Consider the following 19912-nt stretch of genomic DNA (forward strand, 5'->3'; position numbering starts at 1 on the left):
TCTAATGTAACAATAGGGACCAGCAACGCTTTCTTCACCCTCTGTGCAACTGTGGATACTGTCTTATTTCTTCTGTTTGAGAAATTCTCAGTCAACTGTTATTCTTGTCCTTTCATGAATATATTCGAAAGTCTTCCTTTCTCTTTACTCTTCGCCCCATTTCTTACTGAAATGAAATACATGTTTCTGCGTCTCCATGAATGTAGATGACAATCTTCGGATGGATCACAGCAACTTCACAGCTATCTACCGAACTCGAACGCCACAATGGATCTTCGAACTGCAGTTGCTTACGATGAACATCCACAATATTAAGTACCATAATCTCTTATTTACAGTTGTAGATTTTTCCGTCAGATCAGAAATTAATTTTTAGTTATTCGTGTTATCATATTAGAAAGTGAATCTATTTCCACTCTATCCTTCTTCTCTTCACAAGTTCGCAGTCTTTTAGTTAAAGATCATTTGAAATGGCACTCTATTTTCTTAATCTGTACACGCAGCACGTGAAATGAACTGTCGAAACAGCGTATCCACGCAAATTCTGGAGTAACCAACTAGCAGAGCTATTTGTACACGGTTATTTTGCAGCAACATTTCAAGCAGCATATTGTTAAAAAAATGCTTCTAAGTAATTAGCTTGCCTCTTTGAGTGGGATCCATTTTATTTAAAGACGGTCGTTAAGTTTGCAGTAATGTCATCAAAGCTGTAGTGGGGACATTAACTTCAATTAAACTACTAAGCACATTCAAAGAAAATAAGGCAAAAATGAATCTACTACTACATGAAGCATGCCTATTATTTAGAGGTAATTTTTCATCTTAATTTACAGGGTGTCCAGAAAAGGACTCACTGATTTAAAAATTAAATATCTCGAAAACAAAGATCGATAGAGGAATGCAGTAAACGGTATGTTTATTGTGAAAGCTATAAGAAGTTTACACAGCAGTTTGAAATAATAGTTACAAAAGCCCAGAGCGATCAGTTCCACTATTGAAAGTTGAAAGGAGGTTAGCGTACCGAAGGAAGAGATTAAAACCATGTACTCCATTGAACAACTCGTTTTTCTGGTGCTAGAGTACCACAGGTTAGAAGAGAGTCCTACGGCAACAAGACGAAGATTTCAAGCACGATTTAATGTTCCAAAAGGACCCGACGCGAAAACCATTCGTACGCTCTTCGCAAAATTTCAACGAACAGGCAGCGTAACTGATGATCTAGTGGGGCATGTAGGCCGCAAGCAACCGCAGTTACGCCTGAAAATGTCGCCACAGTTTCTGGAATTATTCAGCGAAATCCAATGTCATCCGTCCGTATAACTGCATCTGAGACTGGTTTGAAGCGTTCCAGCACGCAGAAAATACTGAGAAAGAGCCTACACATGTTTCCATTCAAAATTCAAACGCACCAGGCCATACCCGTACGAGCTGTGCAACAAAGGGTTGCCTTTGCTAATCTGATGCTCACAATGATTGATAGTGAAGGATTTGATGTTGGCTGCATCTGGTTTACAGATGAAGCACACTTCCACCTGAATGGATACGTGAATAAGCATAACTGGCGATTTTGGGGTTCCGAAAAGCCATATTGGTGTGAAGCGAAACCCCTGTATTCTCCTAAAGTTACTGTGTTGGCTGCAGTATGCAGCAGAGGCACTATTGGCCCTTTCTTCATTCGAGAAACGGTCACTGGTGCACGTTAGGTTGCAATTTTGGAACAATTTGTCGCCACACAGCAAGCGTTAGAGGATCGACCACGTACTGAATGGTTTATGCAAGATGGAGCCCGACCACATTGGACCGAACAAGTGTTTCGCTTTCTTGAGGAATACTTCGGGAATCGAGTCATTGCTTTGGAATATCCCTAATTTACTGGTGCAGGCATGGATTGGCCTCCATATTCGCCGGATTTGACTCCCTGTGACTTTTTTTTGTGAGGCACAGTGAAAGACATGGTCTACCCGAAGCATCCCGCCACGCTGGACGAGCTTGAATCGGTGATCTCTGTGGCATATGAATCCATTCCGATTGAGAGACTACGAAATGTGATGGAGAATTTCATTCTTCGTTTGCGCCACCTCTGTAGCGCCAATGGTGAACAGTTTGAAAACATTGTGATGTGATTGTTTGCAAAGATTGTTTTCATACGATTATTTCACTTATGTATGCTGATATGAGCTGTGCAGCGTACAGCGCCATCTGTTAGCAGCTTTCGTAACTCTTATTTCAAACTGCTGTATAAACTTCTTACAGCTTTCACAATAAACATACCGTTTACTGCATTCCTCTATCGATCTTTGTTTTCGAGGTATTTAATTTTGAAATCAGGGTGTCCTTTTCTGGACAAAACTGCAATGCTCTCTAGTGACGAGTTGCAGCAGTATATCCTTAAAGAGCTGTGTAGAAGATAAAAGCGCTAACATCACTGCAGCAACTACCCGAGCCGTAATGGAACAGTGCGTGTCTGACACTTGTCGAAAAACGGCGGTGGAGCAAGGAGGGGACATTTTTGTTCAGTAAAATTCTTCTGGTTGCGTGACCGCATTGTGAGTGTGTAAAACATCAGACATTTCGACCATAGTTAGCAAAAAAAAAACCTGATGAAAGCCATTTGCAATAGTGGCAGAAACGTCGAACGTTTTACGCTTACACACTCGGTAGAATTTTATTGACTATGACAACGACCGTGGAAGCTCGCGCTTACAATCAAGTTTTGTGTTACGTTAGGCATATCAGTCACTGAATTCGTTGAATTCGACCCGAGTACAGAAAGATAGGTTCCTGGCCGCCTCAGCCCACAAAATGAAAGTCGTGTGCGAGTTTTTGGCCATCAAAAGGACCACAGTCCTTAACTGCCCACTGAATTCACCGGATTTAGCCCCAGCTAACTTTGAGTTTCCACAAACTGAAGCTGGCAATAAAAGAGACTCCGTTACTAAGCAACTGAGGACATCCAAGAAAACAGTACTGCAGTACTAAATACAGTTCCAAAAAGGCCTTCAATGACTGTTGCAAAAAACTTTTAAAACGATTTCTGCTTTGTATTGATTCAGGGGGAGACATTTTGAATAAAGACGGTGATTTTGTGAACACAATCCATCACTCTTATTTTTCATAGCCACAGTCCTAACGGGAATGGGACACACTGCATAAGGGCAAAATATTAAATGAGCTCAGGTTTCTATACCGGATATCCGGAAATAATCAAAAATTTTAAAGCTAATTCTTACTTCTTTCATCGTTTCAGCAATAGTTCTAATTCTAGTCGATAAGATATTGCAGACTATCAGATACTGGTCAAAAGGAATACGTTTACTTTCAGATGACTATTTTCACTGATATCCATACATCGGGAAGATCAGACTTAATTTATGCTGAAAAGTATTTTGCATTGGCGTCAATGTTCTGACAAAGTCAGCTATTCTTGCTCAGATAACAGGGATTCAGTTTCTACAATTTTTTGTTATTTCTTTACGATATTCTCAAACTAAAAAAAATTTCTTTTCTTTTTCAGGCACAAGGGATTCCTGAAAGATTGCCCCAATGGTCTGCTCACGGAACAGGTGAGAAGTTTGCTAATGAACAATTCATAGCCAATACTTTCATATTCATAAGTCTGTTAAAATATCTGCAATTAACAGCTAACAACGATGATGTATTTTCGTTCTTTCCACAGGGCTTCATCAAGATCTACAAACAATTTTTCCCACAAGGCGACCCGTCCAAGTTCGCGTCCCTCGTCTTCAGAGTGTTCGACGAAAACAACGTATGTTAAACACACTGATCAGAAAAATATGATCCTTAAAATCATTAAAATTCCATCTTTACAGATTTTGTTTTTGTAGTAATGAGTCCTTCTGCCGATATGATGCCTTAATAAATAACTTTTTGTTTTGATTTGATCTTTCCACATGTACATACTATGCTGTACTTAGTGTCAGCGATAGTCTGATAGGAATACTGCAGTCTCTGCCTGAAACTGTTGTTTTTGACCCGCAAGTGAACCCCTCAGTGTCCTCTAGTCTTCCGTCGTTTACTTTTCAGTTACATGCAAAGTATCTTGATTCACGCGAGCCTTCCAGAAAGATACCTTTGAATTCGATATCATTTTCTTATCAGTACATACTCTTAATATACATCGCCTGCGCTCTTATGCCTTCGATAGCTTTCAAGCCTCATTCGGTAGATGTACAGGTATTTCGGTACATGAGTTTTATTTCTCTGCTGCTGTGGTACATATTGTAATTTAATGATGCTGTCCCTTTCTTGCTATTTACTTCTATAGTTTCCTGACAGATTTTATAAGCAGAGTAGCATGAAGATTTTTGAGCGACATCCCTCCACCGACAAGATCATTTAAGGTGGAGCTCTATTTCGAACTGCACCAGGTTGAGGAAGCAAATGAGTCATGTCTATTCTGGCATTCTCTTTAGGGGAGAACATCATTTATATTATTCCTTTTTTCACCCATAATCTCGATTGACTCGTAAATTCTACATACATTTTCTCGGAATCTTTTCGTGGACGCATTCCTAAATAAAGTATTCTCGGTTTTTAAAATCGCGGTACTTCGAATAAAATATTCGATCTTTCGATAGCTGTCTCTGACATCGCCTTCAAGAGTGAAGAAAATACTAACTGCTGGGACTAGCAAGGTGTTCCGGGAACTTGAACGCCTATGTCGTCTTTAACAGGGCGTAACATATTTCGTATCTTGACTGGTCTCAATCCGTGTCTCTGGAGTGCACTAGAATGGAAGGAATGTAGCCGATCTGGGCCTTCTCGCCGATTCAGCAGGCGATATTCGTACCTGGAACCTGAAAGCATTTGCGATTTCACCAACCAGGTTCTCTGAATACGAGTATCAAATTCTGCAATTCAGCCTGTAGATGGCCGTTGCCGCTCTATTGCTGTTGCTGGTTCGCTCTGTGTACTGTTGGGACTCAGAGTTACAAGAGATGAAAACAAACTGCGGGGGTACACATTATACAGTCATGTTTAAAAATAACGGAACATTCCGCCTGCATAGCCGGGTGGTAACGTCCTTGCCTCCCATGCAGAGAGCCCGGGTTCGGTTCGCGGCCGGGTTGGAGATTTTCTCCTCTCGTGGACTGGGTGCTGTGTTGTCCTCATCATCATTTCATCCTCATCACCAACCACAAGTTGCCCACTGTGGTGCCGACTGAAATAAGACTGGCACTTGCCGGCCAACAATGCCATACGATCATTTCATTTCATAACGGAACACCTTGAAAGACTAGAGATAGGACGTTCATATTCAAAGGACATGCACATTAGTGTTTTCTGCAGAAATAATTAGCATTTGAACCATGTCGGCCTGCGGGTTCAAGGTCAACATCGGTATCGCGGTGAAACACCACCCACTAGTAAAATGTGACTGCGGCTCTCGTCGCTATGAACCGAAGGTAATGGATCATTGTGACTTGAGCAGACGTGCAGGTTGCCTCTCGGACGTATGCGCGAACCGTATCGTCAGGAGTTTGAGAGAGGACGCATTATTGGCACGAGAGAATGCGATACATCCATCCGGGAAATTGCTGCTCGTGTAGGACCAAGTATTTCAGCAGTGCAACCAGTGTGTGCGGAATGGTTCACGGAAGGCCGTAGAACACGACAGGATAGGTAAGTCTGCACCGCCCAGACCAAACCCCGAGGAGATCGGCACATCCGAATGGCATTGCCGGACAATTCTGCGTCCTCCTCGGCTCTGGTGCAACAGTGGAACAGTGTAACACATCGTACAGTATCAGGGGTGACAGTCTATCGCCGTTTATTATTGCACCGGTTACGTGCTCGTCTTGCACTTTACCGCCTACCTTTGTAGGCGGCAAAGTGTAACTGTGCTGGAACGATGTGACTGTGAACAGCAATAGTATCAGATGGTGTTTTCGGATGAATTCAGATTCTGTTTTTTTTTTTTTTTTCAAAATATGGCCGCATTTGGTTCGCTGCAGACAGGGTGAGTGGCGTCACAGCGACTACTTTCAGACAAGACACACAGCGGCAACTCGAGGCGTTATGGTGTGGGGTGCTACTGGGTACAACCACAAATCACATTTTTTTGCGTATCCAGGGCATTGTGAGCAGTGTGACGTACGTGAATGACGCTCTGCGACCCGTATCCATACCCTTTCTGCAAAATACCCTAGACGCCATTTTTCAGCAAGCCAATGCACAACCACATGTGGCAGCACGAACACCTTGCCTTCTTGGTGTCACAGGATGTCAGCTTTTACCCTGTCCCGCCAGATCTTCAGACTTGTCGCCAATTGAAAATGTGTGGGATGTGGTGAAACGAAGTTTGCAGTGCTGTGGCCCAATGGTGACCACCAGAGATAAACTTTGTAACCTAGTGAATGCGGCAAGTGTGGCTATACCACGGGACGCCATTCACTCTTTATAGGCGTCGATGCCATCACGCATGTCAGGTTATCAGGGCCCACGGTGGACCCTATGTGTACTAGGCAACAGGACACATGCTGGACCGAGATAATTGGAATGTAATCATTTCTGCAGAACATACTAATTTACATGTCTTGTGAATACGACCGTCCTACCTCGAGCCTTTCAAGGTGTTCGTTTTTTCTGAACATGAGTGTAATATCAACGTGGGCCTTAGACAAGCGAGTGGTAGCAAAGGCGGTTGACTTACGATCGTAGGGAGGCGAAAGAGTCAGTTTCAAATCTGGCGCCAGGGCCTCGCGCCACCTGACGTTACTCAGCCCGCGGCTAGTCAAAGCTACCAAGAAATGCATAACTCGCCCTCCTGTGAAATGCATCAAATCGGTCCTCTCTAGACGCTTCCAGACGCTGCAGTCGCGCCTGTGCGAGAGGAATACCGTGCTTCAGTCGGTGTACTTTTTTACTCCTGATGAAGATGGTGGATACAGTTGCCGAATTCTGGAGCATTTTATTCGAAATGACGTGATCTGCAAACAGACAAGATTTTATTCTTATCTACGTACAGTGTGATTCAAGAGGGATATCACATAATTTGTGAGGTGATTCTACAAGTTAAAATAAACCGAAAAGTCCTCTAAACATGTGTCCCATACTCGATCTTTACGGAACTGGAGCGGGTTGAATCAACACCCATCTGTGAAGGGTTATGGAGACAAGTACGAATATTACTTATAGAAGTGTTGTGTAGACACTGTACTGGATGGACTTAATAATGGTGGGAGAGATGAATGGTTGACCCTAAAAGCCTTGTGAGGTTTCTGCAACAAATGGCAGCACTGTGACGTCACACAGAGGCAACAGCTGCAATTATACCCAGTGTGCGATTGTGGATAGGATCAGTGAGCGGCCGTTTGCGTGTTGTGCTTGTGTGTTGTTTAATTGAGCAAGTCCATTGTACTGTGAATACCAACACGCAAAATATGCAAACACGTTGTTTGTGTAGGGGTACTGTAATGGCAGCCCCCATGCGACTATGACACAGTACCACAGGCGTTTCTCAGATCGACGATTGCCCTGTGCCAGGGTATTTTCCAGGCTTTTTCAAAGATTACGTGAATCCGGAGCCCTACCCAGCTTACACGTAACACCAAAGCGTGTGGCCATCCAGTCGTTTCAGGAAGGATCGACATTATTGCAATGTTACAACGAAGTTACACCACCAGTACACGGCGGATTAGCTATCAGCTCGATGTTCCACAAACGCGAGTGTGGCATACGTTACATTCCGATGGGTTGCATCCGTACCACGGGCAGCCCGTGCAACATCTACATCGAGGTGACTCAGTAAGCAGGCAACCATTTTGTGAATGGTTGGCTGTACACAGCAACGTCGTGCAATACACTTTATTTACAGATGAAGATACGTTTACACGCTCTGGTATCACCAACACTAGCAATTCTCATACACGGGTGATGGTGAACCTATATGACACCAGGGAAGCAAGATTCCAAATTTTGGAAACTTATGGTAAGGTCTTATGGGACCAAACTGCTGTGGTCATCGGTCCCTAAGCTTACGCATTACTTAATCTAACTTAAACTAACTGACGCTAAGGACAACACACACACCCATGCCTGAGGACTCGAGCCTGATTGGTTGGGGTGGGGGGGGGGGAGAGGGGGGGAGGGGGGGGGAGCCGCGCGGGCCGTGACAAAGCGCCTCAGACGGCGCGGCTACCGCTCGCGGCCAAGGTTCCAAGTTAGGTTCTCAGTGAACCTCTGGCGTGGCGTGATTGATGATCTGGTGATAGGGCCTGTGCCGACAGCTGCAGCATATGTACATTTTGTGAAAGAAAACCCACCTGCGCTTTTGGAAGCCGTGACGTTACAGCAACAACGGGAAATGTATCTGCAACATGATGGATCACCGGTTCACCGTACCGGACGGGCATCCCAGTATCCGAATAACACATTTCCTCAGCGGTGGATTGACCAAAGCGAAAACATTAACCGGCTGCCGTATCACTCAACCTGATCTCTTTAGACTTGTGTTTATGGGGATGGTTAAAGAGGGATGTGTACGCTACTATGGTGGATAGGCGTGAAGAACTTGCACATTAAAGCCAGCCAAGATGACGTTCGATGCACAAAACACCGCACCTTCCAACACTCTGACAAGTGCATTGAGATGGTTGGGGGACTTTTTGATCACCTCTTTTAGGGTAGACAAGTCATCTGTCACACCATTATTCTGTCCACCACAGCGTCTGCATACCATTTCGGTAAATAATGTTCACACTTACTTCATAATTATTCATTGATGTGTGTAGTCTTCAACTCGCTCCAGTTCCGTAACAATAGAAAATCGGACACATGTTCACAAGGCTTTTTCTGTTCATTTTCACATGTGAACTCACCTCACAAATTATGTGGCATTTCTCCAGAACCGCCATGTATGTTTTGTCCCAATTTTCGAATTACCACCACTACCATAGCTGATTCTTACTCTGTTTTATTCCGTTACTCTTCTGCTTCACCAAACTTGACACATTTTGGGACTGATATCTGCTAGAATGAATCTCTAGTCAGCCTCATTCTGCCTTCAATTTCCACTATTACAGTCCATTCCATAGCACATTTCCTTCATGTTTTTGAATTTAAACTCACTGTTGATCACTAGTAGTTTTGATCTACGTCTGTATCTAAACAATTTTTGCTGTTCAATGTGTGGTTTCTTCAGACCCAAGTCTAGGGATAGCATCTTTGAGTAGTAAACAAAGCGTCCTAGCTCCTGGGTTTGATTTAAGACAATGCTTGAATTTTGAATAAAAGTCATAAGAAATGTCTGTCCAGTACTTCTGATGTTCAGAGTCACCTCTTTCTGCCAACGGCCGTGTCAAAGAGGGTGGAGGAGCGGACAGAGATTCAGGCGAATGCCTTCCCCTTTTGCTGGAACACCGCCGCTACAAGGGTGCATAATCAGCAATGATCGACAATATAAGGACGCCGAAGGTAGTACAGTTGAGCAATATGTTCGAGACGAATTCCTTACTGGAGATTCCGGGAGAGAAGTGGCTAGGGGAAGGTGAATAACCAACAAAAGGGTAACATTTCACAAGTCGGACCGTGAAACGTAGGAAGTCTGAACGAATTAAAAAAAGCAAGAAGTCTGAAAATTGAAACACAAAGACTGAATCTAGATACAGTAGGCGGCAGTGAAGTAAAATTTAAATGAGATAAGGATTTCTGGTCAGACGAATACAGGATAGTATCAACAACAGCAGAAAATCGTGTAACGAATGTAGAATTAATTATGAATAGGTAAGACATTGAGTTACCATGAACAGTTCAGTGATACGACTGTTATCATCCGCTAGAGAGCAAACCAGCACCAACAACAATAGTTCAGGCACACATGACGATGTCACATACAGAAGATGGAGACGTAGAAAAAGTACATGAGACAGTGAACGTTGAATTCGGTGTGTAAAGGGAGAAGATACTCTATCTTTCATAGCGGACTTGAACACGGTAGTAGTGGAAGGAGTAATAGTCAGAGTTAGCGGGGGACATGGACTCAGTAGTAGAAATGAAAAGGAGAGATACTAAATGAGTTCTGTAGTAAATTTCAGCTTTTGATAAGCAACATATTCTTCAAAAATCGGAAGAGGAAGAAGTACACTTGGAAGCAGTCCAGAGGCACGAGAAGATTCCAGCTAGAAAGACGTGGAATACTGAAGCACGAGGGGTGTTCAATAAGTAATGCAACCACATCTTATTTATCTGCCAGTTTTGGTTGAAGAAACTGAGGAATTAGTTGTATGAGGTTTTGGAAGAATCCGCACCAGCCTCTACAGTTAAATGAAGTTCTTATAGGTAGGGAGCTTTACGTAGCCTTCAAAATGGCGCATGTAACGGGGGTGCGTCCCAAGCAGAGAGCTGTCATGGAGTTTCTTTTGGTAGAAAACCAGTTCATCAAAGATTTTCACAGGCCCTTGCAGAATGTCTACGGAGACCTCGCAGTAAACAAAAAAACAGGGTGAATCGTTGGGCGATGTATCTATCATCATCGCAACGAGGTCGAGCAAACCTGGGCTATCTCCCAGTTTGCCGGCATGTCGCACTCGTGCAATGTTGAAACGTACGGGTACTCTCATTCACGGTGATCGACACTTCAAAATCAAACACCTGGCTGGACAACAAAAGGCCTTATAAAATTCTGCGAACCCGAAGGGGCTCATAAAACTGCATAGGACTGTTCACCACCAACCACCCTACATTTCTGATCTCGCTTCTTCCGACTTTCATCTGTTTAGCCCAATGAAGGAACACTCTGCGGGAAGCAGTATGTGGGTGGTGGGGACGTTACTGATGCAGCGAGATGTTGGCTCTGACGTCGACCACTAGAGTGTTACAATGCTAGCGTACAGGCCCTCTCAGTAAGGTGGCGTAAGACCGTCGCATTCAACGGAGATTAAGTTGAAAAACAGGGTTTTATAGCCAAGAGAGTGGGAAATCACATGATGTACTTGAATCATGAATAAAGCCATCCCGTTTTCTGAAAAATAATGAGCTGCTTTACTCATTGAACGCCCGTCGTACATAGGAAGGAAGAGATGGCTGTAGAGGTTGCGATAATCAATACCTCAGTAGACGATTTAGATGAAGAGTAATGGACGTTTATTAAAAGGACAACAACAGAAGTTGGACAGATAAATGTAGTAAAGAGAGCTCAGGATGGCTTGACCCCGAAGGAGGTCATGATCATATTTCAGGATGGTTGGCAGGGTAGAGGTGATCGGGAAGTCAGAGGCAGTATGAGAATAACAACAACTCTATTTGTCAGAATTCATACAACAATCGAAGGCGTCGTCTCACTATAGTCAGCACGCCACAGGTCCACACCGGCCCTAAGCGGCGGTGCTTGCTCATCTCAACACGCGACAGGAGGACACAAGTTGGCACCCTGACCCGGTGAAGCCAACGAGCAGTTGGCCCTCAGCTGGAAGGCAACAGCTTAGCTCCCTGGAATAGGCACAGCCCATAGTCCGATGGCTAGCGGTGCCAGCATGTAGTAGTAGTTGAGGGTGTGCTGGCTATAGATGATGACAGATATTGCGTTGCTGGATCCGATTGTATTTATGGCCACTCTACCTGGCCATGTTGTGACAGGACATCATTTTTGTCCGCGTAGACTGCTGAAACAGCGCAGCACGAAGCCTAGGAACTGTGTAACTCAGGTCCCCTCTGCGCTGGGTGCCCCTCATGCTATGGTGCATTGACAGCGTTCAAGCTCCTGCAGTAGATAGCGGAGCTAGACTTGTGGCAACCGAACTTAGTTTAGTGTCGAAGCTGAAACTTATGGAACAGAAATATGGTCACAGACTTCTACTCGCTTGGTCGCAGGTTACGGACGCCAATTTGGTATCGGTACACACCAGGAAGGAACAGCGAAGAAAGCTCGAATAACAGGATTCTTCAATTAATGGAGTAGGGAAGAAGTACAAAAATGTTCAGGACGAGGCAGGAATACGGCAATATAAGTTACTTAGGAATGAAGTAAATTGGTAGCATAGGGAAACTAAGGGGAAATGCCTGCAGGAAAAATGCGGAAAAGTAGAAAAGGAAGCGGTATTCGGAAATTATCAGAGTATAGAAAAGTCAAAATAACAGTAAAAGCAAAGCACTTCATCTTCAGGCCACAAGCGGCCCATCGGGATCATTCGGCCGCCGTGTCATCCTCAGCTGGGAATGCGTTTACGAGGGGCGTGTAGTCACCATACCACTCTCCCTGTCGTTATGGTGGTTTTCTTTGACTGGAGCCGCTACTATTCGGTCGAGTAGCTTCTCAATTGGCATCACGAGGCTTAGTGCACCCCGAAAAATGACAACAGCGCATGGCGGTCTGAATGGTCACCCATCCAAGTGCCGGTCACGCCCGGCAGCGCTTAACTTCGGTGATCACACGGGAACCGGTGTATCCACTGCGGCAAGGCAGTTGCCAAAATAGTAGTAGGTGAAATTAAAAGCAAAGGCTCAGCATTAAGAGAGCAATGTGAATCCATCTGTTAATAACAGAGGAATGAGTGGGTACCAAAAGCAAATTGAATATCTCTTCGGAGGATGAACTTGTGTTATGGCATGATAGAAGAAGAAATGGGAGTCGACTCGGAAAATATAGGATATGTAACATTACAGTTTACTGAGTTTTGGAAGGCTTGCGATCAGATAATGTAGAGTGGACAGGAAACATTTCATCAGAATTTCTTAAGTAATTGAGAGATGTGGCAACCAAACGGCCATTCAAGTTGGCGAGTAGAAGCTATGAGATTAGAGACAAATTGTCAGAATTTCTTAATAATATCATCCGGACAACCCGAACACAGCAAGGGTACAGACGTGCGAGAACATCGAACAGTCTGCTTAACGTCTCATACATTCAACTTGATGAGAACAATAATTTACAGCAGAAGGAAAAACAAAATGGGAGAGATGCTAGATCACGTTCAGTCTGGCTTTCGGAGACGTCGAGGCAACAGACAGGCAGTTCTGATGCTGAGCATGACAAGGAAAGCAAAGTTCAAGAAAAATTGAGACAAGATAATAGCATTTGTAGACTTGGAAAAGACATACGACACTGTAAAATTATGCAAGATAGCTAAATTCTGAGAAAAATGGGAGTGAACGATAGAGAATGACGGGTAATATACATACTTATAAAAACCAAGAGGAAAAACGAGAATGGAAGGCCAAGGGCGAACTGCTGGGATTGAAAAAGGATGTAAGACACGGATGCAGTTTTCGCACCAACTGTTCAACCTATAAATCAAAGAAGCAATGAAGGAACCAAAGTCTTCAAGTGGGGGTATCAGTGAAAAAGATTCGCTGATGGCCTCTATGGCCAGTCGGTGTGGCCGAGCGGTGCTAGGCGCTTCAGTCTGGAACCGCGCGACCGCTACGGTCGCAGGTTCGAATCCTGCCTCGGGCATGGATGTGTGTGATGTCCTTAGGTTAGTTAGGTTTAAGTAGTTCTAAGTTCTAGGGGACTCATGACCTCAGATGTTAAGTCCCATAGTGCTCAGAGCCTCAGTGAAGATGAGAAGGAAGTTCAAATCTGTTGAATGGATCTACGGGTATATATCGAAGAAGTAATGATGGAAACAAAGGAAAGCTTCAGGAGCGGGACCAGAATTCAGGGTGGAAGGGTGTCAACGACAAGATTCAGTGATGACATTGCTACAGTCACTGAAAATGAAAAGTAACTACTGAACGTGTTAACGGAATCAACAACCTGTTGAGTGCAGTATAATGACTGAGAGTATGTTGGAGAGAGACGAAAGTAATGAGGAATATTACAAATGAGATAAGCGACATGTTTTAATTAAGGTATTCTGCTAACGTGGTAGCAAAATAACACATTACGAACGAAGCAAGTAGGACATAAGAAAATGCTACTACAGAAAAAAGAGCCTTTTCCTAGCGAAAAGGTGTATTGCATAAAAAATGGGCCTTAATTTAATGAAGTTTCTGAGAATGTACGTTTGGAGTCAGCATAGTATGCTAGTACCAAGGGAAGCGGCCAGTACAGTGGACACGCTTTCGAGACGACGACGGATCAAACCCGGCCGTCTTGATTTGGTTTTTCTGTGTTTTTCCTGTATCGCCCCATGCAAATTGCAGAGTGGTTCCTTTGGAAAAGGCACAGCCAATTTCGTTCACCCTCCTTGAGGAAGCCAAACTTGTGTCCCGTCCTTAATGACCACGTTGTCGATGGGACATTACACTCTAATTTTCCTCCCTTTTGGACGATAATGTATCATGGACTGTGGAAAAACCGTCTCACTAGACGGTGTGGAGCCAAGATCTGGGAGTGGTAAGGTGTTCAGCATAATTCTTTTAAGGTATTTATTTACCAGAGACGCATAAATTTAACATAAAAAATGAGCAATATTTATTCGACAAAGAGGTAAAGTTTATCTTAATAAATTACGAACTATTAAGCTAACGGTAACTCTTCAAATAAACAAATTTAAATTAGAGTTTCTACACTACTCAAGGTCCGCAGGTCGTGGTCTCGCGGTAGCGTTAGCGCTTCCAGAGCACGGGGTCCCTGGTTCGATTCCCGGCGGCATCAGGGATTTTCATCTGCCCCGAGATGACTGGGTGTTGTTGTGTAGTCTTCGTCATCATCATTCATCCCCATTACGGTCGGGGGAAGGCAACGGCAAACCATCGCCATTAGGACCTTGCCTAGTACGGCGGTGCGGGTCGACCGCATCGTTCCCCTACGTTCCGTCAAGAAGCATGGGACTTCATTTCCATGTCCATATTACTTGAGAGTTAGTAGAATATTTAAAAAAAATTAAAGTACCCGAAACAAGAGACCTCACCCATTACTAGTGCTAGTAAAAGCATATCTTTCTATGCCAGGTTCTCACAAAGAGAAAAAGGTAAAACAGAAGCCCTCTTACAATCAAATAAATATTTAACTCTGACACTCCCCTACTACTATGATGCTGATCGCAGTTAAGGGTTCGGCCAAAACAGCGGCCAGCAATATAAGCCCTAGCCGCATATGGTAAAAAAATCATACGAAATTCAATAGCAAAATCACAAGGATTTTCAAGAACCACAACGACCAGTTTACCGTTCACAAGAAATGGCACTCACCGTTATTCTTGCGTCCAGGTTAGGAGAATTAAGGGCAGAGTACGTGGCCATCTCCGCCTAGTTAATTGCAGCCTGCGGCCTGCTACCGCACAAGCCGACACATGCGGCAACTCTCCAGTAGGAGCGGGCTGCTCCTCAAAGTAAACATCCACCATCCAAACGGGGATAGTGGACTTCCATGGTTTGCAAGCCTAGACCGTGACCAGAGGGACTCCTTCAAAACAGTCAACCCGCAGCACGCAGATGTCAAGTGTGAGCAGCGTCTGCTCTTAAATCCTGCTCGCAGCGCCGCAAGGGCACCGCCTACCAAGATATCAGGGAAACCGTAGCTAGGTAACGAAACACAAATACGTCCACGAGGACGTATTGCCGATGGCAGTGCGGGCACAGCTTAAAAAGAAGATTATTGGAACATTGTTGCTGTAGAAAGATGTTGATAATTGATCTGATAAGATTAGGAATGAAGAGATTCCTCGCAAAATCGGCGAAGCAAGGAATATATGAGAAACACTAACGAGAAGTAGGGACAGGATAATAGGAAAGATATTCGATGTTGCTATAGCGTTCCAGTCGCCTGTAACACAGCTTACCAGGTCCTCTATTTTCACATATATCTTCCCAGTTCCAAGTCGTCATCTTGTGATTTTCAGTTAAAACATTTACATAACATGTATTCGCAGTTGCGAATACGAACAATCATCAGCTATATAAGGGAATGACGGCAATGTAAATATGTGCAGCACCGTTGTCGAACCCAGATTTCCCACCTCACTCGAGCAGTCGGCTTAACCACTTCCGCTATCCATGCACGACTCACGGTTAGACCTATACTTTCATATACCCGAAGGAACATTCCATCTTTCTTCTTAACAACACAGGCCCTGCAATATCGTTAAACGTTTACGTTGTTGGACGCAGTAGACTTCGTTGCGTCTCAAAGAAGAATGTGGTACCTGCACTATTCACTATTTTACCAAAAATTGATTTCATAACAGGTCGAGCTGCCGATGTTACTAATCCATAGCTGCCTAAATAGAAATTTCTGTGCTCTTCGATTCCACTTCACTAGTCTATAGTCTAGCCTAGCTCAGATAGCCAATTTGCCAATTTGCCTAGAGGAACTGTGGAAGTATAGCACAGAAGATAACTAAAAGAAATGCGCAATTAGCCAAACAGAACTAACATGTTTATTCAGAGATAATAAACACACTGTCGTTCGCTGATACATTACAAATTGCGAGACATGGTTCTTAATAGGCTGTTTGATTTTCTCGGACGTCAGCGCATTGTCTGCAACGTGGTACCATACTGGCCGCAACTGGTAAGGAGCTCTTGAGGTAGAGCGTTCCATTCCTGCACCATTGCGGTTGACAAGTGCTCGATGGTCGTTGGTGCATGTACACGTGCTGCAATACCCACCCCACACTTGCTCAATGGGGTGTAAGTAGGGGGAACCGGCTACCCGGTCCATTCGCCGAATAACTTCTAGTCCCAAGAGCTGCTCCACCTGCGCTGTTCGATATGGTACGGCGTTGTCATCAATAAAGATAAAGTCACCGTCCAAAGGCGTTGGTTCAACAATGTTCCAGAGTGTATTACCGAGTCCTACATCTTGCCTGGCCGAACGGTTCTAGGCACTATAGCCTGGAACCGCGTGACCGCTACGACCGCAGATTCGAATCCTGCCTCGGGCATGGATGTGTTTGATGTCCTTAGGTTACTTAGGTTTAAGTAGTTCTCAGTTCTATGGGACTGATGACCTCAGAAGTTAAGTCCCATAGTGCTCAGAGCCATTTTTTACATCTCGCCATATGGTGGTACCTCCAGACTTGTCCAACATGATCGTTTTGGTGGTCCAGCAGTTATGGTGTGGGGAGTCATAACGTTACAAGGGCTTATTGACCTCCAAATACTTGAACAAGGTAAACAACCAGCCACCGTTACTGTGACACTGTACTTCTTCCCCATGTGCTTCGTTTAAAGCCTGAATTCGGCCCTGACTTGATTTTTATGGATGATAATGACCCAGCGCATTGAACGGCGAAGGTGTAGGAGCTCTTCGAACGAGAAGATATTCGGCGAATGGACTTTCCTGCACGTTCGTCCGACTTAAATCCCATCGAGCAGGTGTGAGATGACGTATTGCAGAACGTCCACATGCACCAGCGACCACCCACCACCGAGCTGGTGGAGGAATGGAACGGCCTACTGTAGTACGTTATTGTCTTTGAACAAATGTGTCATCCGTTCGTTTCATTGCTGTTTATTTCAATACCTCCTGTAGTATAATGTAGCAGCTTCTTCTGAGTATGTTCAAATTTCCGTCAAGTTGTTTTACTTGATAGTGTCATATCGTGCGAAGTTTACTTTCATCCTTAAGTGTTGCACACCAGTGTAGTATGAAGTTTGAATAAAATAACAAATGAGTAGATCAAACGTGCATTCTTCGTAAAATGTTTATAACCTGTTAAAAATAAACAGACATTGCCTGCACGAACTAAAGCTCAACCTTTCAACAGGACGGTTCCATCGAGTTCGAAGAGTTCATACGGGCCCTGTCCATCACGTCCAGAGGCAACCTCGACGAGAAGCTGCATTGTGAGTGCTGACGTCTCTGCACCAACAGATATCAAATAATCACGCTTCCACAAATTCACCAAAGATGGCTTTAATATATCTATATTATTATTTAATTTTTATATAGAAATGTCTAACGGAGAATGTCATTGCTTATCATTACAGGGGCCTTCAGGTTATATGACGTCGATAATGATGGCTACATTACCAGAGACGAGATGTACAACATTGTGGACGCCATCTATCAGATGGTGGTAGGTATTCTTCATGTAAAAAATGCGACATGATTCACATTAGACGCAGCTTGGGAACTGATTATACCCTGTTATAGTTTTCGGAATAAACGTTAATTTAAAGAACCAGGTTTGGGGGTACCAAAATCTCCTTTCCATTTTGATATCTATTTCCCATGGTTTTAGAATGTTTTTCCATTACTGCTGACTACCGTTACGAATGAATGACTTTTGAGATATACTGCTGAAATGTTATCTCTGAATTTTTCTGCATAACTTATAAATTAACGTGCTCGTGTAACCTCATAAAACTGTACACATGCCTCATAAACAATGTTCTTGTTAGTCTTCAGTTTGAAGACTGGGTTGATGCTGCACTCTACGCCAGTCAATCCTATGCAAACCTCTTCGCCTCTCAATAACCTAGTTCAGCCGGTATCCATTTTAAATTGCTTATCGTATTCATGGCTAGGTCTCCCTCTACAATTTATGCCCTCGTCCCAAACACACGCGCTTCAATCCATTACTAAATTGATGACGCCTTGATACCTTGTGTTCTGTCAACACATCACTTCTTTTAGTATAGTTATGCCATATATTTTTCGTTTATACGGTCCAACGCAAGCACAATTTAAAGTGGACCATGGGCGAAATTTGAAACCATTAAGATGGAGACGTAATCGAAACGTTTCCATTCCTAATACATTTCTACTAATCAGGACAACGCTGAAGTCAGTGGCACCTCATAACAACACATTCCCAGCTACCTGGAATATATCTAGTTTGCGAAATCGATTTTTGCTAAAAGGTTTTGTTTTCCATTGTTTACTTTCACTTTTGTCAGTTCACCATTAAGTGTGATCCACCCTGTAGGCATAATGACAATTTTTTTTTTTGAAATATTCGGACATAAATAAAGAATAAATCTCGTATGCATCCCAGCTTGCTGAAATTACTTTTATCTCGCACTATTTCAGAAAGGACCGTGTCAGTTTAATGCATGCTGTCACCAGTGATCGAGTACAGGTCCACCGCGTGATTTCTCTTTGGTTACCACTCACAAATTTTTTTCCTTTCCAATTGTACACGTAAGGATTTTGATCGCGTTTATCAATTTTTAGCTACTATTATGGCAAATGTTCCAAAATTCGAGTATTTTCCTAAATACTTTTTGTTAACACAATAGCACTCAATTTATTTGGTTAAACAATGTCTTATATTTAACATGTTCATATCATATTAGATTTTCTTATCTTTCCGTCCCACTTTTTCCAATGGAAAGAAAATAATAATTAATTTAAGGAACTACAAAGTTCCATTACTAAACTAAAATAACAAAAATTTTACATTTTCATTATTTCCTCTCAGTTTAGCAAACAGCATATTTTTATTGTAGCTAGAGCAATACAGCAGATTTTGTTCTTTCTGGTTTCGCTAAATTTTTTTAAAGATATCACTAAATGTTTGGAAGGGAAATGAAATACTCTTTCTTTTAATGTTTTGCGCAGGAATAACATTCATAAATCTATATCTTTTTCAGAGAACTAATCACGTCGATCACTAGCTTCTGATTTATTTTTTAATGGTATTCCGAAAAGTTCAAAGAAACGTATTAATGTATGGGGCGAGGGGGGGGGGGGGAGGGTTGGAGAGCGCCAACGTTCTAGAACTAGCTCTGAAGACACTGTGTAAATTCAGGAACCTCTTCTTGACCCGTGTTCAGATGTCTGCGAATTCTGACATCGGTCTCTCAGTACATATTTCCTTTAACATCGTTCCGTTTCTTGGAAACAATATGAGCTTAGTTCCAAGAATTCTTAGCTTTCATTTAGCCAATGCTAGGCAGAATTCCAAATTGCATTTGGATCTTACCTCCTTGAATCTTACGTAGAAAGGCGTACAGTTGGCTACATCCATTTTTAGTAAGCTACAAGCGTTTTTAAAAAATAACGGGAATAGTCGCATTTTCCAGTCTAAATTGAACGATTTCCTCATTGAACAGTTCTTCT

The 19912-nt window shown here is 43.3% G+C and overlaps 1 protein-coding gene across 1 annotated transcript in view; it reads left to right on the forward strand.

Moving 5' to 3' along the window:
* LOC124777124 (frequenin-1) overlaps positions 1-19912 on the forward strand; it is a 270021-nt gene that overhangs the window by 241475 nt on the left and 8634 nt on the right. Inside the window, exons 3-6 of the mRNA XM_047252414.1 lie at positions 3515-3563; positions 3677-3766; positions 17613-17691; positions 17836-17924. Coding sequence (XP_047108370.1) covers positions 3515-3563; positions 3677-3766; positions 17613-17691; positions 17836-17924 — 307 coding nt within the window. The remainder of the gene's footprint in view (positions 1-3514; positions 3564-3676; positions 3767-17612; positions 17692-17835; positions 17925-19912) is intronic.

This window comes from Schistocerca piceifrons, chromosome 1 (assembly GCF_021461385.2).
Source record: "Schistocerca piceifrons isolate TAMUIC-IGC-003096 chromosome 1, iqSchPice1.1, whole genome shotgun sequence".
NCBI lineage: Eukaryota > Metazoa > Arthropoda > Insecta > Orthoptera > Acrididae > Schistocerca > Schistocerca piceifrons.